Source organism: Notothenia coriiceps, unplaced genomic scaffold, assembly GCF_000735185.1.
Source record: "Notothenia coriiceps isolate Sejong01 unplaced genomic scaffold, NC01 NC01_scaffold00036242, whole genome shotgun sequence".
NCBI lineage: Eukaryota > Metazoa > Chordata > Actinopteri > Perciformes > Nototheniidae > Notothenia > Notothenia coriiceps.
Genome location: NW_011368943.1, coordinates 20,815 through 45,292, shown reverse-complemented (window position 1 = coordinate 45,292; position 24,478 = coordinate 20,815). Strand labels below are relative to the sequence as shown.

Genomic DNA, 24,478 nt, shown 5'->3' with positions numbered 1-24,478 from the left:
TAAAGATCCTTTGAAATCAGGTGACGACAATATCTCTTAATGAAAGTCAGGTGAAAACACAATGTCTGCACTGGATAGGGATGCTTTTTTGTGTGACTTGAATGCATGGTTATGCATCAGATAAAATGAAACTTGATATGTGCTGTCATGGTCACTAAAGAGGGGGAGTAAGAGAGTCAAAGAAAGATTGCAAAGAGAGAGGGAAACAGAGCAGTGGTGTGGCTGCACTCTGAAGATCACTGCATCCCCAAGACGTGATAACAGAGATACTGCTGCCACCTTGTGGTCAGTGTGGAGAACTGAGCTGTCAGAAGAGGTTGCACTATGCACAGGGAACACAACAATAACATGATTCAATCCTGCATTCCTTCTATTATATCAAGGAAAACGTGTTTTGTGACATGTTGAGAAATAAAAAACAATTGTTAAAAAAAGTGTTTCCTGTTATTCTGACCACCCTTGTAACTGTATAAATTAAAAATAATATATATATTAACGGCGTTTCGTTACATGATGCACCTGTGTGTTGACCGTAAATCCCTGATTACAGATAAGATACTGAACAGGAACCAACACAAATATTATTGTATTATTATTATTACTAACATTTGTATTATATTTGATAGGTCAGAATAAGAGACAATCGGTCCAGTCAAATGTTTGCAACCATTGTTTTTAATAGAAAGATGTATATTCTTTAAACCAGACAACCAGATGCCAGACATTTTTGGATATATTAAAAAAAAGAAGAACAGAACAAAACAAAAAAAATGACACAAAATGGAATTATATGGTTTAGACTGTGTGGATTTAGTGGTCTCATATACAATACAATATATTTTCATTGCCAAAAAGTGCAAATTCTCCCAAAAAGAAATCACCAATATCCCACCCCGCCCCCCTCCCCTGCAGCTTCCAACAGATATGGACTGACAGACTGCTACGCTAAGAAAAGAAAAAAGACCTTTGTGAAGAGAAAGGGGCTTATTTAAAAAGTAAACACCACTGAATCACATGGGGAAGAAAGCGGCCTCTGCCCTCTCTGGCCGCGCTCCATTCGATTAGTGATGCCACAGCAGGTGCTCTGCCTCTGGGACGCACTTGTTGTGATACACAGAGCCGGGTGTGGTCACATGTGCAACATAAAGTTTAAGCACACAGAGAGAAGTGGAGCGGCCGCTTCCTTCCGGGTGTGATTGTGAGCGTTTGTGATTCATGTCCTGCTTTTAGAGGATGGGACACATTCTGCCATTTTCAAATGTACATCAGAAAGAATATCCCTCTGTAAAGGATTATCATGATAATCACAGTTACACATCAATCTATTATAAATAGTATCTCTCCCAAGTCACACAATTTACCAAATGGATTTATTAAATGTTTATCATGATCAACAATATTCTTCTAACTGAGATCATCTTGATTTGACAAAGGCCAAAAACATTTTCGTACTGATTTGCAAAAGTGCATGATGGTCTTTTGGCCATTTTATCCGTCTTTCATAATCATTTAAGCGCTATATGGATACCAGATCCAGCCTCTAACTACAGACAGGGCATTATTGCAGACAAAAAGGTTCTGCAGTGGATACACACTGCATGTTTAACATTCAGCACAGCTAGCCTTCTCAGAAAGCTTTGCAACTGTTATACAGGTTTCTTTTCAAGAAAAGGAGTCTCCCAAAATGAGATCAAATGACCTTTCTCCCAACAAGAGCTGAGACGATAAGCAGAGCAGGTGAGGGGAGATCTGTCCAGTACCCCCCCCCAACCTTGGTGTGACTATGCAATAAGCTGCATATAAACAGGTATGTTGGTACTTTAACAGAGAAGTGTTGTTTATGTCCAGATGAGGTGGCAGCTTGAAAATCACCTCCAATACCAAATATTCTACTTTTTTTTTTTTCACATTTTCATCAAATTGTTTTTCTTTTTTCATTTAAATAATCATTGCCAGAAAAAAAAAAAAAAAAAGACATCAACAGGTAAAACAAAATAACAATAGTGATAACCATCAAATAAAAGCACACACATTTCAGGATGGCCTTTCGCAAAAGTGCCTTTTGTTACAATCGCAGAAGCTTAAAAAGGCAGTTGGATAGCGGTACACTGGGGGGCCTCTTGACTGTCTGTCTACATGTCGGAGGGAGAGTGAGGCTCGACAGGCAGACTGAAACAGCCAACTTAAAATGTTGACCGTGTTTTCTTGCCGTCTGCAACACACATCCTTCACACCTGCCAAAAACTCCAAAGCTGGAATCACAGTATGAAGCTATGGAATGTATCCTAAATGAGTTTAGGTGACTGAAACTATAGCTCACCCTCTCCCCCCTTTATCTCCCGTAGACTCCCCTGCTGAGGGACGTGTGATCTCTGATCAAAGGCCGGTCGGCAGCAAAGATGTAGACTCTGAGTCCGGAGAGAGGGGGAGCGAGCGGAGAAGAGAGAAGCAGAACATACTCTCCCCCGTGCTTTCCCAACCCCATCACTTTTCAGAAATGTTACTGACTTAGAGTGAATCTCCAGTGCCTTCCTTCCCTCCAACAAACAATCCACTGGATCAATATTAGATGGAGAAATAGGCTGGTCACAGCCACTTTACAATGGGGGAGCTGTTCCTGCTCTCATCTTTCTGGGAACTATTATGGTAAATATTGGTGAACATGAAAGGCAAACAGAGAAGTAACTTGGAGGGTTGATTAGACATACCATGAACTTAGCAAACATTGAGACCCAATGCATAGCAGTGTATTTTCCACCTGAGTAGTACTTACATAGAGACAAAAGAGATCAGCAGCATTCTGTGAATCTGTGGTGACCTCCTTTGGGTTACAATTCTTATCATATTGTGGCCATGCATTCCTACCAGCTAAGAGGACGATTGCTCAGCAAATAGTCCGTCACCTGGGCTTTCTAACCTCATCCCTGAAAAACAACATCCAGCTTTCCCCTACCACCCGTATTTAATCCTCCTCCCTGTATGCCAACCTTTGTATCCCCCAGAGACCGAGAGACTCCAAGTGCAAACTGTCCCCACCCGGCCGAGAGCAGCCAACAGACAGCAGCCTGCCTCTCTGAAGGACCCAGGGCTGTCTGTGTAAGTGCCAGAGCCTCGCTGCGCATAGTGCCGCACTGCATATGCTGCGCTCAGCTCGCTGTGCATCAAGAGCCTGATGGAAAACACACGAAAATGACGAAGCAAAGCAAATAGTCCCCCGTCTGCCGCCACGAATCTGAATGTTAACAGCCACCCCGCCCTGCTTCGCTTGATTATTTACAGTTATCATAGTTGTTGGTCGTCTTTGTTTTATGGCCTTCTCAGATAGATTCCCCCAAACTCTTTGATAACAGCATAGGACAAACATAACAAGGTCAATTTGGAAAAACACTTGCATTAAAGTTCAGAGAGTGTGTCAGTGGAGCCTGGGTCAGAGTAACCTTAGTGAGGGGCCGAGGCAGGGGGCCCACCAGGAGGATCCATAGAGGCTGACAGAGACTGAGCTCTGAAGAGGTGGATGTTCATATTCATTTATTCAAGTAAAGCTTAAACAGATACATGATCAATTTGAGTTCCAAGCCAATCAGCATTTTGGTTTTAATATGTCGGAAGAAAAGTTTTTTGTTTATGGAAACAAAGAAATGAAATTAAGTTGTGAGTTCTGTCGGTTCCTGCCCACGTAAGGCACACTGTGGCCCTTGACGTTTGCAGCGTCCACCTGGTGGGAGTTAGCCTCAGCCCCAAACTGCACAATACAACTGTCTGGAAACAAGAAATGAAATTTAAAAAAAAGCTTAGTGCTGCTCAGACAAGGCCACGGAGTCCCAGTCTGCTTCAACGTTAGAACATTTGAATTCAATTCAACCTTTTTCCAGAAGTAAACTGAACATTTCAGCAAGGATCAAAATAACAGTGTTTAACAATAACAATATATTTCATTATCATTTCATATCATTTCTCATCATTTGACTGAACATGAACTTGATAAAATCCCATCTCTTAAATGAACTTGATTCCATATCTGTGGCACCTGCAAACAGTACGTCTCAGCCTTCAGACCAGGACACAATTAAATATTTTAAATGGATTTCGGAGAGGCTTCGCTACTTTCTAAGTGCCTAAATGTTGTATATTTGGAATATTTCTTAACATGAACAGCAAACATTTGTAGCTGTTATCACACCATAGTGTCCATCAGAAGTTCTCTTTTCAAGAGCCTTCAGATCTAACAATAAAACTCTATAAATCCAACATTAGATAGTAGCTTAAAATGTCCAATGACTTCAACGCAAGCCATTTCTTCTCCTTTGGTATTTGTTGGACGTCTGTATATCTCTTAATATACTGTACATGATTATTTCTATGGAGGGGTTGCATGGACTCCATGAGACCATTGAGTATTAACCACACTGCTCTGTGCTCATGGAAACTCGCAGGCTTTCTGAGGTCTCCTGCCCTTCTCCCATACGCAGGATAAGGACATTAAACATTAGTGCAAACGTTTGCTCTCTCAGCTAAAGCACCATTTCCAGTGCTATCAGGCTTTATATCCATAACCCCACCCAAGCACCCATTTCCCCAACCCTCCTGGCACAGCAACCCAAAACCATGACCCCAACACACATACACGCATACACACACACACGCAGCCATGTACAATTGTTAGAAAAAAAAGTAGCACAACACGTTATTTTAAGTGTAGACGGACAGAAATAAACTATACATCTTTAAACCTCTGATTCTACTGTCCACAAGGAGAGAAAGAGCGAGAGAAAGCTAACTCAAGTCAATATCTGTATGATTTCACACACACTTCTGCATATGTATTCAAGAGGAGGGCTTCTGTGTGTGACTTAGTCAGGGAGGCTGGATACATTAGACTTATCTACAGTGGACTAAGATTGAGGGCTTTGGTTAATTAACAAAACACATAAGACTTTTTTTTAAGTACAAAGAAACCAATGTTTAAGATTGCTAACAGGTTTCACTTTCTGCCACATCAAGACAAAGTTGGTTTAAGCGGTCCATTTATTACATAAATATCACATATAGCTAGCATTGTCTGCCTATAGGAGTCAAACTGTGCGCTAATGAACCCCTCCTTAATCATAACGGAGAACCAAAATAGAAACTAAGACTCTCAAGGCCTGGCCAACCACTGACGATGACCAACAAGGGTAAACAAAGAGTTTTGCAAATCTGCACCAAGAGAGCCGTGATGTAAACAAGCAATTGTCCATTGAGTTGTTTTTACAGTATGGTCGTTTTGCTTCTGTGGAACCGTGCACCTATTATCACTGCGGTCCCTCTGAGAACACGTGTAGTTATGAGAGGAGCTGTTGAACAGATGGGGCAGACGCAACGTTTGTTTATCCAAGCTTGTCCCGAGACCCTCCTGCCTGCCAGCCAGCAGCACATGCACACAACTCAAATGCATGCCAACACACACACACACACAGTGCTCTTTCTTCTTCTCCTTCTAGCCCCTTCCTTTCCTAAGACAGAAAGACAACTTATTAGATTTCAAGTGCTATCACTTACGTGGTTTAGTCTTTTCTCAAGGTCACAAAACCCAACATGTGTGAATCAGAACAACTCTTTGAGAGCTCTGATCTCTGTTTAAAATTGAGTTTGGCAGCTTGTCATCAAAACCTGATCAAAACCAGTGAAGGAGCTCAACTTCACCTCGACAGACAGAAGAAAGGACTTATCTCATTTGCAACTGCTTTGCTTCAAAGTACCCGTTTGGTTGAAATAGTGCCCCCTCAGTAACAAAGTGCATTCATAACCGTCTTTTCAATTAAGGTGCAAGGGACTGATTTATACTGCAGAAATGACAGGGCGGTGATTGGGTGGGGGGGGGGGGTTATACAAAAACACAACTTTAGATATTTTAAGACTAACAAATCCAGATGTATGGAGTCACTTACAATATTCAAACCGATATGTCAGCTCTGGTGTTTTCCCCTTCTCCACGGGATACCTGGACCAAGTGAGCTGAGTATCTGAGTGTGTGTGAACATGTGTGTGACAGAGAAAGTGCATTGGGGCTGGCAGCTCAGGGTGCATGTTTGAACAGGCCGTGGCTGACTCACACAGTGATGATGTGGCCACAGCGACCCCGGCTGCCACGCACACACATGTACACAAACACACAGAACATACAAACACACACACTCCCACACTAAACTGCCAGCACCAGGCGTCCTCCCCACAGTAACACCAGGCTGTAATATAATAATATCCCCTCCAGGCTAGTTCGGGGGCATTAGAGGACTACAGAGGGAGAGAAAAGGCTTGATTTGATCCCCTCCCGCCTGGAAACGTGGCTGAGCTGGGGGAGATTATTTTTTTGGAATGCAACAGACATTGTGAGATCCCCCTCCCCTTCCCTTGCTCCCCTCCCCCATCATCCAGCTGCAGCTGCGCTCCTATTTGGCCTCCCAACTTGGACAGGTATTTATTGCTCTCTTCACCATACAGGTTGCCTCACGGTTGTGTGGTCCCTCGGGCACATAGGATTGGAATAAGCATGATACATATACCTCCTCTCACACCAGCCCTCTTCCTTTAAATATACCTCTCTCTCGCTCTGCTGGATATCTTTAGTAAAGCTGTGCAAACATAGAAAAAAAGGTGCTCATCTATCTCTTCTTCGTACTCTTTGTCATTCTCTCGCTCGGGCTCCCTGCCATTCCTTTAACCTGCGCTCGGTTAAATGCTACCCGCGCCTTGTCACACAAGGACACAATCCGAAAGAACTGCACATTCATTCATCCGACCTCCTCGTCCTTTGGGCAGGAACTATACAAGTCAAGTGTTTTAAGTTTAGGACAAATAGGTGATTCAATGGTTTTTCTCATCAGACATTCATACAGGTTGGTTTTTTTCGTTCACCCACAAGCTTCACTCCGTGAGAAATATGACATCAAGCCTAAGAGGAAAAACCCGATTGTTAAGTACACCTCAGCATTAAGAGGGGACCAATGTCATATCACCACCTGCTGTATATACATGCATACAATTATAAAGTGTCAAGTACCCAAAGCAGTCAACAGAAAGGAACAACGACCCAAACTAAATTAAGACAAAATCAAAAGGGAAAACAGAAATGCTGAAATTGCAGGTTTGTGAGGGATAAGAGGCAACGGAGTCAATCCGACAGATACATAAGACCATGGTAGTGCTTTAAAAACACAAACCCTCCACCCCTCATTTTCCCTAGGCCTGCAATTGAAGAGCCCCCGTTAAAGTGGATTTGACTCAATATGAATTTGTTTTTCAAAATAACAAAACATAGATTCTTAAAACGCATTTTTTAGAGTAAGTAACACTTCAATCAAACCCCTTGTCTGATTCTTTCTGGAACATTTAAAGAGAGAAAACTGTTGCATCAAAATTGTGGTGAGCTTTCCTTGCATATGCCATTTTGTGGCAATGTTGTTTCTATGGTAACTGTACATTTCACACCTGCAAAAGAATAGAAAAAGAGTTGTTTTCACTGGGAGGATTTGTCCTCGCTTCACCCGTACAGCAGCCAGAAGGAGCTTGATAGACACCTTGCTTAGAGCTTGAAGGCCGTGAGGACAAAACCAATACAAATTGAAATCAACTGCATAGTTGCTCAGTTTCTTTTGAGCGATCATACGTTTGCCTAAGCACATATCCCAATGTACAAAAACCTTAATATTAGAAAGAATGAAATGGCCCAGAAAGTGGACGTGATGGGTGCATGAATTGAAGCGTTCTTTGCTCTTTAACAGATAAACCGACTCAAGTGCTTGCAAGTCTATTCCATTTCCTAAAGTGAAAGGAGAAAGAAATATAAAGATTAGAATTTTTGTGACACCCTGATTTGGTTTATAGAGGAATAGTTAGTTGTTGTTTTTTTTTTAAAAGTTTGCCTTAGCATGTTTTTTTACTCCTCTCTGTTCACTGGCCTGTCTCACAGGCAGTGCAGAGTGACGGTGTCCAGCAGTGTCCTTGTGGCCCCTGCAGCCTCAGGGCCCGGCCTCCTCCTGCAGTTGAGGACTGTGTGCGTGGGCTTCGGCAGCCCCCTCCATCTCTGCCGCTGACGATGCCTCCGAGCTCCGCCGTTCCCTGATGGTGCCCGGCCCGGGGCTCGTGTCGGACCCGGGGCTGGGCAGGCTCAGGGGGGCGTCGAGGAGCCCGGGGTCTCTCACCCGAGGCTTCCGACCTCGGCGAGAAGGGATGCCGTTGCAGCCGTCCTTCTTGAGGTGGCGGTGCAGGTGGTCCGAGCGGACGAAAGTCTTAAAGCAGCTGGAGCACTGATAGGGGCGCAGGCCGGTGTGCACGCGCATGTGGTTCTTCAGGTCGTAGTTGTGAGCAAAGGCGGCTCCACATTGCGTACACAGGTAAGGCTTCTCTCCTGTGTGCTTCCTCATATGAACCTTGAGCTTGTCCTGCCTGGGAAAATTATAAACAAAATCCCATCAGAATACAAATACAACTAATTACAATGCAGTAGAGGATCAGCTCAAACTCAGTGCTGAATCTAAAACACTCAGTTACTTATCAGGACACGTCATTTCTTATCAAATACATAATTAACTCCAAAATGATTATTCATTCTCATATCCACATACTGTCGTGAACTTAATCTGCTTTGGATAGTTTTATTTCCTATTAAACAGCCATCTTTTGGATGTCTTCCAATGTGGATTATTCTGTGAGGGCAGCCAGGCGAACTGAGGAGAAGCCATAAACGTTACATCTTTATCTTAGAAACTGCACACAAGAGCCAACTGTGGCCTGAGGAGAAAGCTCAACGTTCACTGTGTCAGTTTGCATTTTTTTTTAAATTTCTTTTAACTTCTCTTTTAGTATGAAACCATATCAATTTGACAGATAACAAAAAAAAAACGTTTTGTAAATATAAAAAAAGGATTTCAGTGTAGCCAAAGTAGGGCTGCTCAATTTATCGTATTTGAATCTCAATTACGATTTTGGCTTGCAAAGATTATGAAAACAACATAATCGATAATTATTTTGTATTATTATTTATTTAAAAAAAATTGTATTGGTTTTTCAATTGAGTTATACTTAAAGTTCAGGGTAATCAACAGTTAAAAAACATACTACACCTTTTTCTTTTTCAATAAATTGATGTTTTCAAAGTAAATGGATAATCGTTTTTAATAATCGTGATATCAATTATTGACCCAAATAATCGAGATTATGATTTTTGCCATAATTTGGAAAACTTGTCGTTTATCTTGGAGGAGAGCTGAAATATAGATGAGTCTCAATTTCTCAGCCTAGTTCTTTCCCCACAAGCTTTCATTTGATTGCATTTTGTATTAGAGCGGTTGTCACTTCTCAGTCCAACACTTACTTTACAAGTCCATCACTAGTCAAAACAAAGCACTTGACTTTGTAACTGTAAATTGATATCATTACACCCTGGAACATGTTTTACTTTGTGATGGTACACTGCTGCCCGCTATTATCAGGCTGCCTTGGCCTTGATGTGACTCTTGTCCCTCCCTCCCCCCTTTAGCCCTTACTATCTCTCCAGCTCCTGAGCTCTTTAATCGTCTAACCCTTCTGCACTGAGGACAGAGGGCTCCTAAACAAACAAGCGTAGTTAAGACAACTCTACTGGAACACACACACACACACACACACACACACACACACACACACACACACACACACACACACACACACACACACACACACACACACACACACACACACACACACACACACACACACACACACACACACACACACACAGTAAGTGGATTAGCTGTCACACAAACAAACCCACTGCGACTCTTACTGATCTATACAAATGGTGCCCCAAATCTAAAAAAGAAAAAAGCAATATGTACAGGAGGAACACACACATGAGTACACACAGGCCAAAGCCTTGGGAAAAAAGCGGCAGGTGAATTATTTAAAGGACAGGAGTGATTTATTACCGTGCGAGAGACACTCTTAACCCTGATCAAACAGGATTAAGATTACAATACCCCGTCCCATTGCAGGTTGAATTTAGCTAGAAGGCAAATTCAGATTGGTCTTCCCTACCTGCCATGCCAGCAGAGGTTCTGGGTATTTCTAGGCAACTGCATCTATTTCAAGCACAAGTCCACTGATTAATTAATTTAAGGAATGATTTCAAGGAAAAGGTCGGACTTCTGAATACAGGGAAACCAAGTGCACTGAATTCCCCTGCTGTAGACTAGCCCCATCTTTCTGAGCGGCACATGGCAGATTTTATTAGAGGGGTAAAAGAGAGAGGAGGGGTGTGGTGTATCTACTCTGCCGTGGGCGATAATCAACATAACCAAAGATCAAAAGTTCAAATTATTGCATTGGAACACCAAGAGCACCATCCATGGCCTGTAACCCCCCCCTCTGTATCAGAACACAGCACTTTATAGCAGCCCTTCACTAGATAACACTACCATGGCTCACCCTTCTTTTATAGGACCCCTACGTTTAACGTTACAGGACTTTGCCATGAACGCCGTCACAATAAAACAGACTTGTATAACCATATGACCCTCCCTCAAAGCTGGAATATTCTACGTGTCATTCTGCATTTGGCTACTATGTGAGATTGTAAAAACCTGTTTAAGGACACTCGGTCAGTCCATGGACCAAGGTAAACACTTGGATTCTCACTGCCTCCTCTCCTTAATGCTCCTAAGTTGGTTAGCACTAATACCCCTGTCCTGGTGGTGTTTCCCACTGCTGGGCGATTTGTCTACAGTGCCAAGTCCCAGACTTTTAGTACATGTGACACGGGGGTAGTCGCTTCATTAAATTGGGCTTACCTGGTAAAGCGCACTTTGCAGATGGCGCATTCATAAGGTTTCTCTCCCGTGTGCGTTCGGATGTGGCGGGGTAGCTTGCCTGCTCCTTGAATGACCTTGGAGCATATGGGACATTTCTGGAAGGCCTTAGAGCGCATCTTCCTCTCGCCTCCTCCTCCTCCTCCTCCTCCTGCGCCCCCGCTGTCTCTCTCTCCCACCCCCCTCTCTCCTCCTCCTGCTCTGTCTTGGCTTGTTCTGCCCCGTGATAACCAGAGCGGCGGCACTCCCTGTGATACAGCAGCAGAAACCGGATCCTCGTGCTGCGTGCTGTTAAAATAATTCAAGTAAAATTCCATGTCTGGGTCGTCCCCATCTCCCTGTTCCTCCCCCGTAGTTGCGCGATCCTTCTGCCTCTCGATGGAGTCCATCATCTGCTGCAGGAGGGCACTTGCAGACCCCCTGTCCCTCGCCAACGCGTCCCTGCTCCCATCCTCCATCTCTGGCTCCTGCCCCAGCCTAGACTCAGGGGGGAGGTGAACGTGGCCGTTTTGGGATGGAGGGTAGTAAGCTGGCCCCAGGCCTGCTCCGTTCCCCTGCACCGCCTCCCCGTCCTCATCTTCCTCATCTTCCTCGTCGTCTTCTTCGTCTTGCTCCTGTGTGGGGGCATGGGCCAAGGCGAGGGCCAGGGGGGAGTAGTACTTGCCGAGGACAGCAGGAGCCCCGTTGCTGGGGGTCCCTCCGTTACCGTGGTTAAAGTGCAGATGTGTGGGCAGGTCCCTGAGCTCTGGCGTGCTGCAGCTGCTGCTCCAGTGGGCCCCTCTCAGGTAAAACTCCAGGAACTCCTGGGCCCGAACCCGGTTCCCCTGCTCCCTGCCTCCTCTGCCCTTCCCCTCCTCCTCTTCATCTTCATCTCTTCGCTCACTGCCCGCCTAGTCAAATATGACAGGGAACATAGAGAGTGAGTACAGGTGAAATATAAAGTCAGAAAAGTTCAAAGAAAAAAAAGTAAGGGGGATACAAAAGTACAGTACTTATTTAGAAAATAAATAACTACAAAATAAAAACAAGGGCACATTGCTGCTGCTTAAGGGTGGTGAATGTTTGCAGACCAACTGAATGACGAGCTATAGAGCTTCTGGTCGCTAAGGTGAAGGCTGACAACAAAAACCCTAAATCTACAACAGTAAATCTCATAAAAGGCAGATTCCTATCCGTGTATAGCGGATGCACAATCAGTGGTTTCTTTGAGCCATGAGCACATGCATGTGCATTTCACAGCTCCACTTGATAATGTTGAAGTGTAGCTGCGATATGCTGTGTCTGTAGTTGGCACTATAGCACGCTCTCCTTCCATTCACACTATTGTTTTAGAATGAGAAAGTGCTGATCCCAAAGGCTGTGGGCGTGTGTTTGGCACGGTGGGAGAGACTGATAAAGGCCATGATGTAAGCTTGACTATGCTGACTATTTAATGAAGGTGGTGGTATGATGAGCAGACACCTCATTCCCTAAGTGGCTGAAGCAAGAGAACTTAATGTTGAATGACAACACATCTGTGCTTTAAATTCATTTCAACCAAAAGCTTAAATTTGACTTTAACACATGTCACTTATGTTATATGTGTTCTAAAAGGTGTTGTACCGGCGGGGAGAGCACTTTGGAGTCCAGCAGGTGTGTACAGACGTCCTGGACCGGTGGGATTTCCAGGAGGCGTGCAGCAGCAAGGATGTCAGCAACACTGCTGTGACTGACTGTCAATGTCGCTGTGTAGGCAAAGTCCAGCAGCGCCCCCAGAGCCTCCGCCACCACAAAGTCGATGTTGTAGACGTTCTGTTGGTCAGCGGCGGCTCCTGAAGTGAAGAGCTTGTGGAAGTAGGAGCTGCAGGACGCCAGGACGGAGCGGTGAGCCGGGAACTCCAGTTCCTGGGAAACCAGGAGCACATCGCACAGCAGGCCGCTAAGCCGCTGCTTGTTCAGGTTGCCCAGGATGTCTGCGCTGTGCTCGGGGAAAGGGATCCCCACGGGGCCTTCCTCTGCCTCTCCTGCACCTCCTCTCCCTCCTCCACCAGCGCTGCTTGCTGTCCCTCTGAGCCGCCGTCCACCCCTCCCACCGGCTCCTGACGACATCTTCCACCAGCCTGCCGCCGAGCCGCCTAGCACAGCCCCCACCCGTGTATCCGTCCTGCCGTCTGTCCGTCTGCCTTTCTGCGGAGAGAAGAGTTGGATAGAGGGAGGGGATGGAGGGAGGAAGACACAAAGGAAATAATAAATCAGTTTATGACATTCTTCATAAAGAAAGAGAGAGAAGTATTGATTCATTGATTAACCACAGTCAGAAACACACACAGGAATGCTCCAGAACCAGTATGCACAACACTTTGATAGAGGAAAGATTTTACTTCAATGTGACGTTTATACAGAGAATACTGACCCAATTGAGTCCATCTGTTTAACTGTTCAAATGTAGTTGTCCAAAATAAAAAGATGTCGGCATATTAAAAAAAAATATCATACAAAATGTGTTTTGGACAAAATAAATATTTGTTCATTTAAACTATGAAACAAGCAATCATAAGAGTATTCATACCTCACCGTACAAAAACACTTCATTCCTACTCTACAGTATAACAACAACAAGTATTTCCACAATCAACAACTCTGGCTGCTCTCTGGAGCAACAGTCCCTTTGAAAACAAGCAGTCTCATTATGATTAGTATGAACCAATCAGAGCAGGATTATCCTGGGTGTAAGACCCCCACCTCATAAGTAATATTCTATAGATCTAAAAAGGGGCCCGTCCCTTAACATACACAAAGATGAGGAACCTAATGAGGTGATGATACAAAAGGAGTCCTACAGTAAGAAACAACAGTACGCAAAGGTAGTAGTATACATTGTCTTGCATAAACTATATCTTTCACTAAAGATTAGTGCACAGTCCATAACGTACAGACAAAATGCACATCAACAGACTTTGAAGAAGCTTAGCTAAATCAAAAAAGTCGGGTCATATGTGGTTGTGTGCTAATTAGTATTTTTACAAGCTCTAAAACAGATTTGGTAATGAGCATGTTGATGGATGTCATGTCAAAAGAAAATGCCACAACTGAGAAAAAGGAAGGGACCACAAAAGATTAAAAATGTCTTTAAAATCAAGGCAACAACTGGCAAACACAAAATACTGCAATAGATGACACCCTGCTATAACCTGAAAGTGTAGCATACCAGTATACATATAGGTGGTTGATGGATAATTAGTCTGCAACCTAATATGACCCATTTACATTTTGTAGAGGGCTTTACTTTTCTCTATCCTATATGTCATGCTAATGACATTCATCAAAGTAAACTGTGTACTGACTTTGTTAATACAAAAATTCAAATGATTGCCCCAAACATGTTATGTTTATTCATAAGTATCTTGCCAATAGAGAAACTTCTTCACCGATTTTCGCATTGACACGTTGACAATTAAGCTTTCGAAAAGTATTTTTTCCTGACCTGAAACTGAACTTCACAGTGAGAGGTTCCCAGATATGTTGAACACTACTTAGTGTTTTTTGGAAGGAAGATCTCAAGCAATATAGTAGCAAAAAACTGTAATTTCAAAACATTGCACTCACTTGACTCAAGAGTTTGGAGCAAGTGTCCCAAATAACTGGATCGAAGCCATACAGCCACACCACAGTGCCACACATGACAAATGCTTGGAACTGGGTTTAAAGCAAAGGTAATGGTACAACAGGTGTTTCCAGGTTCAACACGTTTTGTGAGAATATGTAAAAAATGTGTTTCTGGTTGCACTGAATAACTAGTAGCTTAGAATAACTTTGAATGCATCCGACCAGGAATGTTGCTTGCTAAAGAAACATGGCTGTGGTTGTTTTGTCACTCAATAAGGAACTAACACTCAGTTAAGAACTAACTGATTGACCCGTAAGTATTTAGGGTTGCAGTCATGACAAGATCTTGAATTATCTAAAAGATAATGACAGGTGTTTCCATGCTCCCTTTTCTATATGCTTTAGCAGAGGGTAGAAACATTAGACCATCCTATACCAAAAAAAAGAAAGGAAATGTCTTCCCGAAATTCTTTGCAGCAGCAAACTCTAAAGCGACGCACAATTTGGCCGCACAAGAAATCTGCTTTGGCTGTTTTATTGAACACTATGTACATGTGAACACAAATCCTTTCTTGGAATTGTGATTCTGTTTTGGACTTAACTTGTACTATACTAGTTTATCACTGTACTCATTTCCTATGCATTATATATATAGTCCTCACATTTTGATCAATTCCCCTTCATGTCTTTCCTTGACATTATCACGTCTCCGTCAAGACAAACATTTCTATGACTAGGCCACAGCCTAGTGGGGTGGATGAATGACTAGGTGGATATGTTTATGTATTATTTATATGTGTGTCTCCTTGTTTACACCCTTAATCTACGAGTGTGTGTGCAAGAAACCAAGTAAGAGGTTGTGGAGGACAGACAGGCAGAGGACGGTGGGGATCAGAGTGCATGCTGGGAGATGGACTGTGCAGCTTGTTCATTCTGTGTCAGTTGAGAGCTGGGGAGGTTAGCGAGAGAGGTGGAGGAAAAGAGAGGAGGGAGGGGGGTTTCAGCCAAACAAGCCATCCTTGATTTCTCTATTAACACAGTCACACATGCAAATACTGGAACATCAGGGAGACATCAATAACGCACCAAACACACACGCACATACACAGACATATAGGACATCCACCCCAGCTAACCTCCCTCCCCCACCACCCTCTCTCCATCTGCCAGGGAGACCCAGCAGGGGGTGAGACCGTGGAGGGGGGGGGGGGGGAGTGTGTTGCTCTCTGTAAAGGAAACCATTCAAATGGCATTCCTTCAGATCAGCCTTCCTCGCATGTTTGTACGTTACACCCCACTACCAAACCTGCCTAACCTGGATGACTCTCCCCTCTCCCATACTTGTTCACTTGTGTTCACCTGTTCTTTCCTCCCCTACGTTTTGTTCGACTCCTCCACACCTTGAGATCTGGATACGTCAGCTATGTCTGCCCACGAGTGAGAGCAACGGGAAGCCAGAGGCGGAAGATGTTTGTTCAAACTTATTATGATCCTCTAAATAGGTCAATGATTTCATTTCAGCAAACATAAGGATACAAATAAAGTTTGTATATTTAATATATTGAACATTGATTAGTGTTGAATTGTTACTGTGTATCTGCCTTAACTAAAATACGTTTTTGATACGCAGTTCACCACCAGGCATCTGCAAACACTGCCGATGTCTTCCCCAAAGCGCGGATGAAAACGGAATGTCAAACATGGCATGAGCACATTTTATTATCCGAGCGCTCATCTGAATATACAGAGAGGAGGGAGGCGAGGGCGAAGACAAAGAGAGATGGCACAGGAGGGAGAGAGGAAGAGAGAGCCGAGTGAGATGGAGCTGGAAGAAAGAGCAAGACAAAGGGCAATTGCAAGGCTACTGGTCACGTCCTTCAGAGGAAATAGATCTCTGTGAGCCCATCCAGACCCGAGCTACCTCTTTCCTCCAACACACACACAGCACCTGAACTAGACCTGGCTTTGCTGCAAGCTTGTGTAGTGAGTTATCCACACACACACACACACACACACACACACACACACACACACACACACACACACACACACACACACACACCTGTCCCCGAATGACCCCGCAAAGAGAACTAAGAAAGAGGAAACACAGAGGAACAAACCTGATCCTGACACCTCCTCATGGCTTGAAACATTCCTTATCATTAATTCATGCCTGTGGGTGACAAGGCCCCGCAACCCAGCACAAAGCAGCCCCGCAGCTGTCCGTGTACCTGGTGTTCCACTTCCAGGGATAGGGCTTCTCTCAATGCCCAGTCAGAGAGCACCCAGGCCTGCTTTGCAAGTCAAACAACTGCTTTAACAGAGGATCAACCCATCCCATCGCTGCCTCTCCAACTCCATGTCATCCGTAACGCCCCTATACCCCTTCTCGTGTATCTACACAAAGCAAGGAAAGATATCAAAATGACACTTCAGGAACTAAACGACCCACACCGGTCTCCTGTAAAGCAGTTTCCTTTTAGCTGTTGCTTCAAATGACTGTGCCGTGTGTGTTCTTACTAGCCAGTCACACCCACTTTGCTTACTCATGTTTGCAGTAGTTTTTTGTTTTGTTTTAACCATGTCCAATATGTATGATCTAAGGATTGCAGAATCTCTACTCTCAAAGTATCTCCGTCTTTGGCTGACACATACCAGTCATTCCTGAATACAAAGGAACAAACTGTTAACCCTGTGCAACCTCAGATGTTTCTAAGATAAACAACAAAGTAAAAACCTAAGCCTGATGGCCTTTTAAATATTTTTTACGGTTTTATCGACCTCATGAAAAGCAAAGAGCAAACATAGTTACAACCAGACTATTAACCAATACACAATTATTTCAGTTGGTACTGGACTTAATGTTTGCATTCTTGAGAACATATTGGGACAACTTGAGTAAATGTTTACGCAAATGTTCTCCTTTTATTCAGATCTTTCAGTTTCAAAAACGTTGGCATGCAAACAGGGATTGGCTGATAAAAAAGAACGCACAGTTAAAAACTACTGGGCAATCAAACTTCAAGCAAGAGCAATCAGAGCAAACATAACTGAATCATTGATCCCATAAATGTTAATGGAGTACAGGTTGTACCACCTTTAGCACTTAAAAACGGAGCAGTCGTTCACCTCGGGAAGTTACTAGCTTTTACAAGAGAATCGTTTTTAGGCTACTCCACATTTGACTCAGATGAGGACTTCATGCATGCAAGTGGAAGTATTAAGAGCAGCAAGTGCAAAATACGTAACTAAAAACATCTGAGAAATCTGGATATTAAAACAAGTTGAAGAATTGAGTCGGCCCTTTGACTATGCCTCCGTGAACGTTTCTTTATTGTTTGACTTTCTTGCCATGTCCTCATTTGACCAACTTTCTCAGCTCTATGGCAACAAACCTGCCAAGCCCGTCCTGCTGCAAGGGATTCACTTCAGTCAGATCAAGTGGGTTCAAGGTCGGACCAAGATAATACAAGATAATCGGAGTGGGGAGGGGGTGGCAGTTACTTGGAAGAGTGGATTTTGAGCAAGTGCCACAGCCAAGCGATTCACTGCTGCCGGTAGTGAAAGGAAACCTGATTGGTCCTTTTGGGAGTGAAGCAGGAAGAGGGCAAATGACTGATAAAACTGCAGAGGCTGGTCTCGGCCTGACAGCTTTCACTAGAAACTAACAAGGAAGCAAAGCCAATACAGAGACACAAAGCAGGTGAAAAGGTAGTGGGCGAGGCAGGGCGTTAAACTCTAAAGCTTAATCATAACTCCTGAGTGTATGGTGGCCTAGGAATCCGGCTCAGATGTCAATGATAAACCCAGAGAGATCTAGGTAATTAAGTTACCTGGTGTAACCTGCTTCAATAAGAGGGAAGGTAACCACCCACAACTCGGGCAAAGTTTAATGTGAGGAAGTAAGCAGGGGTTTTACGATGTTATAAAGGTCTATGTTTGCCATGCAAGATAGCAAGGGGCCTTGAAAAGTGAAAAGTGTAAGTGCTGAAAATGACTTGTGCAAACTTTCACGCTGTCGTAAATGTGTCTATTTTGTATTTTCTTTATTGTTTGTATCAGTTAGATCAACTGTATAGCCACAGGCTAGAACATAAAAGACTGTTGATTCAGTACAACAGTGTGAATTTATACATTAGACTTAACATTTCAAAATAGTATTTCACACAATAGAGAAATTAGATGATGATTAAACTCTTTTCATTTAGATATGTAGTTTGTAGTGTTGAATTTCAGTATACTGTAAATATCTAATATTTTCTTCTCCATATGACAAACAATATTAGAAACATAATATTCCTATATGATAATATGATATTATTATTAATGTAAGCAGTTCAATGCCACTACACTAAAATGTACGGCATAAACAATTACAGTACCGTTGAGAAAACATAAATTAACTAGTAGTATTATCAGCAAAAATAAATAATTTTAACTTGTTGGGGTGTTTACTGCATACAAAGAAATACAACTGTGTTTCGACATAACCAAGTCATTCAATCAAACATTGCATCACTTTTGCTTTTGATAAGTAAAGATTATTATATCAATACAAATAAAACTATACTGCTTTAACTACACTTTATAGTTTAATGCCAGGAAAATATTGTCTTTTGGACGATGTTTCATTCGTTATGATTCCTATAACGCATGTCTTGGGACAGTAGGCTTTCACAAGCTGCAGTGTAAGAAAACCACATCCATGGTCTGAGTTCCTTTTAGCTTGGGTAACATGCTCTGACGCTGCCATGCTGCCAACCAGGAAGTGGAACAAAATCACATGGCTTCAGACGGCGCTAACACAGAACTCCAGCGGACCCAGGATGCACCACTTTGTGCATGTGCAGCCCAACTGGGAAAGGAGGACTTCCTGTGAGTCTGTGACAGGCGTGTAACAGAACCCGCTCTGTTATCAGATGACCAGCTCTCTGCTTGCTCGCTCTCTCTGTCCCTACTGTCTGACCCCCTCTCTCTCTCTCTTCCTCTCATCTGTCGCTCTCATCTCATCATTGCTCCATCTCTGCACTGAACAGTACCCACAACATCGCCCACTTCCCCTTTCTTTTGCTGAGAAGGCAAAACATCTTAGACCCACCCTCCTGTGCCTCGCTCACGGTCCATCCAATGCAACCCACCCATCTATTCTCCTGTTTCATCCCAAACCAATTCACTAAATCAACATGCAGACAGTGTCCAATTGGTCACATATCGGCTTCCTGATCAGCCATCCTTTCGGCTTGATTAAAACAGGATCTGGTACATCTGCACTACAGTGTTTCATTTCAATATAACAATCAATTACACTTACTATACATACTCGTGTTTTGACAGTATACTCAAAATGAAAAAACCTTCAATGAACATATCAACAAAAGAAATGATCTAATTGTGTAAATCTAAATCTAAATGTGTAAAAATGTAAGTGTAGCTTCATCCCCACCCTGAACAACATGCCTCTTCCTCTCCCACTAATTTGATCAGGTTGTGTTGGCCTCTCCATAATAAATGTCCCAGAAGAGAACAGAAGAAGCCCCTTTACTCCCCCCTAGACTTCGGCACAACAACAGAAAAACAACAGAGAGGGGTCTGTCTGTCTGCCTCGCCGGGCTGGAAGCTGTGGTATACTGAGCAGCTGACCAGGGGAACTAAACATTAGGGGGAAGTGAAGCTGCATTCACCAAGGGAGAGGCAGATGAAAGTTTTCAAACTGTTTTAACATCAATGAGTATTGATAGAACAGTAGCCAACATATGATGTTGTTTGGAATGAAGTTCAAAACAACTCAAGTTTTAATTCCATCATATGGGCCACAATACCTAATTTTACCACATGAATAACTTTGAACAAATGCCATTACCGTTACATGTATTGCATTGTATACAGCCAACATTTCACTCTAGAATAAAGCCCCAAACTGCCACGGCGACATCACGCAACCTGTCTTCTCAGTCTGTCTGAACCTGCTCGTTTCAGGCCATAGTGGTGTAGGCACAAACATACAGGAATATCAAACTGTATTCAGCCTCACCGCCAAATTGATGGGTGGTGTCTTGGGCCTGCCCACAGCCACTGAAGTCCCCTGCAATTCCCCTGGAGTCTATTGTTGGTAACACAGACACACACGCATGCGTGCAATGCATGCACATTAGCACACACTCACACACACACACAAAAACATATGGCGTCCTAGTTTAACCTCTTGCTGGAATTTACTTGAATGAACTATAGTTTTCTTCCATAGTAGTACCTAGGAAGTGGTTTAGAGAGTAGCATCAGGAAAACATTTACTGTAATTAATATAATCTGTGACATTGAAATGAATAAAAAATGCCATCAACCTTGCCTGCTGCCTGCTTCTTAGAAGCATTCCAAACACTTTCCCAGCACTTGGGCGTCTTCATGTACCGTGCTCTTCTTGTACCCTCTCCGCGCCCACACGTATAAAAAACGGGTTCAACAAGTATGCAAAGCCAAAAAAGATGCATCTGGTTATTGAGCAAAGACAGTCAGGGTTACTGTGAAGTCTTTAAACCACGAGCCACAAGATAGCAGGACACGGCAGGCGACATTAGAATCAACAAGATGTTGGCAAGGAGGGGGGTGAGTAGACTGGGAAAAAAGATGTCATGAGATTGACCATTGTGAAAGTGGCAGGGAAAAATGTAAATCAATCATCGAGTTGTCCAGCAGAGATCCCAAAGTTACTTAAGCTTAAGTTTTGAATTATAATGCTCCATAGATTTGGCATGAGTGAATTTAGTCAAAGTCAGTTGTCACAAGATGTGGTGCATGTTCTTCCCTTCAATAAGAAGAGGTGTCACTTACTGTGGTTTCTCAAAAAACTATTACTCAACACCAACCTGTACTATGTCAGTAATAAACACGGTCTCTCTGCCACATTAGCAAACATCTGATGCAATGTTTTGGGGTGAAATTACTCTACCACCACATAAACAGCCGTACAGGATGCGTAACTGTCAATGAGCATCTTTTTAAAGATGGAAGCACTAGTGCCATTTAATCACAACACTAGATACAAACATTTAAGGATATTCTGCCATAACAGGATGGAAACAACACTTATAGGCACAATGAATACCCCTAGTTATGAAGTTATTCTGATGTGGATGAAAACTTTATGACAAAAACTATTTCTATGAGCAGTATTCTGTGTCGCACCTTACACTCAGCACTGACCTATTTGCCGATCCCTCCTTTATCTGCAAGTGGGTCAAGAACTCTGAACTCTATCAAGCCCCATCTCTCTCACTCTCTTTCACACACAACACACTATGGTATTTATTTCCTCTGCTCACTTCTCTTCTCCTCTCAGTCACAGTCCAAAGATACAGTGTGTGTGTGTGTGTGTGTGTGTGTGTGTGTGTGTGTGTGTGTGTGTGTGTGTGTGTGTGTGTGTGTGTGTGTGTGGATGTCTTTGGAGTGCTTACCAAATAGGCATAAAATGTTTCCTGCAGCCTATCTGCCTCCCCTGCCTGCTGGCCAGCTCTGCTGCCTCCGTCTCTGGGCAGGGCTGGAGCTTTACCAGACAGGAAACTTGCAAGTGGCCCTAGTCATACAGGCAAGCCCTTGCCTGATCCTACACTAACAGACACCTAACTCCCCCCCCCAGTCCCCCGCCCCGAAAGCACCACCACCACCACTTCAGCCCCCCTTCATTTTCAGCCCACAACTCGGCACTGCTGCATCCCTTGCTCTCATTGGCTTGACAGCTGCTCACTCACCACACCTCCTTGTCGGGATAGGCTGGCAGCTGTTCTCTTTCCTGGATGGCCATGGGCAAGGCACTCTGGGATATAGAGTTCTGAAATCTCATTCGCCCTGCTTTACAGCCCCTGCTGTGGACTACGAGTCCCAGCACTCTCTGCCCCCTCCACCCCCACTATCTCCAAGCCTGCTCTAACGTAAGCACTCAGGGCTGAATTATACACTACAGTATGTTGCTAGCAGGCTGCCAGGTATTAAAGTACAGACCAGCCATCAAACGGGGCCGAGCTTCGTATGAAAAAAAATAAAATTCAACTGTCAGAGCAGCAACATCAGAGGTGGATTCCGTTATTGACTCACACTCTAGTGACATTTCAAAACTGCTGACCTAAATGATGACTTATTCCTATTACAAACAGCCTAATGCCACTACAACATGCCCTGCGCACACAGCACACAACTTGTCCAGCACTGAGCATTTCAATCGCCACTGTCCCGAAAAGTTGTTGTTATGGCTTATACCTTGTCCAATACAATTATTTTTTGTTTCTCCTAACCCTCGTCCAGTACCCCCCACCTTCTCTCTCTCTCTTTCTCTCTCTCTCGAGCCCCCATCCCCCCCTTCCCCCTCCTCCTCCTCTAAGTGCTTCCACCTGCCTGAAAAGTTAATGCCTTGAACACATCCTATAAACTTTATCTGTAGATTCCCCAGAGGTAAAGAGCAATACAGAGGAAGTACTTTAGCAGGATTTAAAAAAAGAGGAACCTTGACTAGGGACTACTGCTGCGACCCACCTCTCCTCTCCGGCCAACCCCCCCACCCTGCTCTCCTTTCTGTCCCCCTCCCTCATTCCTCCCTCTCTCCTCTCCTCCTCTGCCCTGCTCTCCCCTGGCCGCCAGGCCCGGGGCAGACAGCACAGGGATGGCAGGGTGTCTTTAGCTCACCTGCGATGGCCGTGGTGAAGCTTGTTGTGGGTTAGCTCAGCCCTCTCCTCTCCTCCTCTCCCTCTCACTGTTGTGCAGCTTAAAGCCCCGTATGCGCTAACCAAGCAGCAGCAGATCAACTCAATTCCCTTCCTGGTTTCTGGAGGGCAAAGAGGTCCCTCCCTTTCTCTCTCTCTCTCACTCACTCTCACTCCCTCTCTCTTAAAGAAACAGCATTCCCCCTCCGACTCCTCTCCCTCCTCCCTATGTAAAGTAAAAGTAAAGTGGAAATGTATTTGCGCTCAGAAGTGGACAGTTGTCCAAGTCATAAACTCAACCAGAGATGACACAAATCTTTAACCCATGCCTTCCCTCTCTGTGGTTTTACAGTGAATGTAAGCCACTGTGTGCATCTTTGGACACTCCATTTTTTGTTTAACAGTTGTAGCTTGTGTCAATTATTCTCAACCGTTTCATCTCTCACTGCTCCTTTCCTTTTCAATGCGAGTAGAGTCGCACCCACCCATCTTATTGCCTGAGGTCATGGTGTCCCACCCCAAAAGCAAGCCATGGCACATTCCAGCACATACAGTAGGGGCTGCCAGCACCCCCTTCATGTACTTTCTGGCTCAGCCTGGTCTCTGTACACAATACCTGCCAAGCTTGAACAGGTGAGGCATCAGAGAAGACATTAATTAGTCGAAAAATGACTTATTCACTATGGGAAATCGTTCCCATGGAAAAATATACAGCAACTGCACTTGATGTTGCGCCACTTTCAACCACCCACCCCCACAGTAAGTGCAAGCCAGCTATTGTACCATGGAGTGGGATTGAGCACAAGATGTATTCAATTGATTCTGTTGCACATGAAACCATCCCAACACACCTCTGAAAACACAGTCTGTAGGTCATTTAATGCACACAATTACTATATAAAACGTACTTTTTACAATGATAATGTGTTTGAACTGTTTTTCCTTGGCTTCAGTCTCAGAGGGGACAGGCTCAGCACAGATAACCATGCAGGGGTGACAGGGGCTTTTGGAAGGGTGAGGTAGTGACACACCCTCTGCCTAGAGGGCACTATAGTCACTGTCTCTCCTTAAGCACAGGGAGTCACAGCTTTCAAACGTCAGAGACGCACATAAATTGCTGTATTTGGACGTTTGGTGCCATCACTTGCTATAATTTGCAAAGCTAAGTGAAGAGGATGGAATTGGATAAGTTACATCCTAAGTCACATGAAGACAGCAGGACATACACTTCGACATAAAAACACGATATTTACAAAAGTTGCCCTCTATTCAGTTTTGGCCTAGCTACCAATACTCAAAATTAGTTTAGCCTATTGGAGTCTAAAATGATGCCAGACATTTGTATCTTTCAGTCAAATACAAACGGCTCCTGTTTAAATC

The 24,478-nt window shown here is 43.8% G+C and overlaps 1 protein-coding gene across 2 annotated transcripts; it reads right to left on the bottom strand.

Moving 5' to 3' along the window:
- Positions 1-647: 647 nt before the first annotated feature.
- On the bottom strand, positions 648-23,169 carry zbtb7a (zinc finger and BTB domain containing 7a). 2 transcript variants are annotated; one of them, XM_010792015.1, is made up of 4 exons: positions 23,082-23,169; positions 12,426-12,989; positions 10,806-11,713; positions 648-8,424 (listed from the first exon to the last, which is right to left on the bottom strand). In XM_010792015.1, the coding sequence occupies exons 2-4, from the start codon at positions 12,909-12,911 to the stop codon at positions 7,998-8,000; spliced, it is 1,821 nt and encodes a 606-aa protein (XP_010790317.1). In that variant the 5' UTR covers positions 12,912-12,989; positions 23,082-23,169; the 3' UTR covers positions 648-7,997. The 2 variants fall into 2 exon arrangements, with proteins under 2 accessions (XP_010790317.1, XP_010790318.1); XM_010792016.1 differs by lacking the exon at positions 23,082-23,169 and adding an exon at positions 21,860-21,969.
- Positions 23,170-24,478: the final 1,309 nt, after the last annotated feature.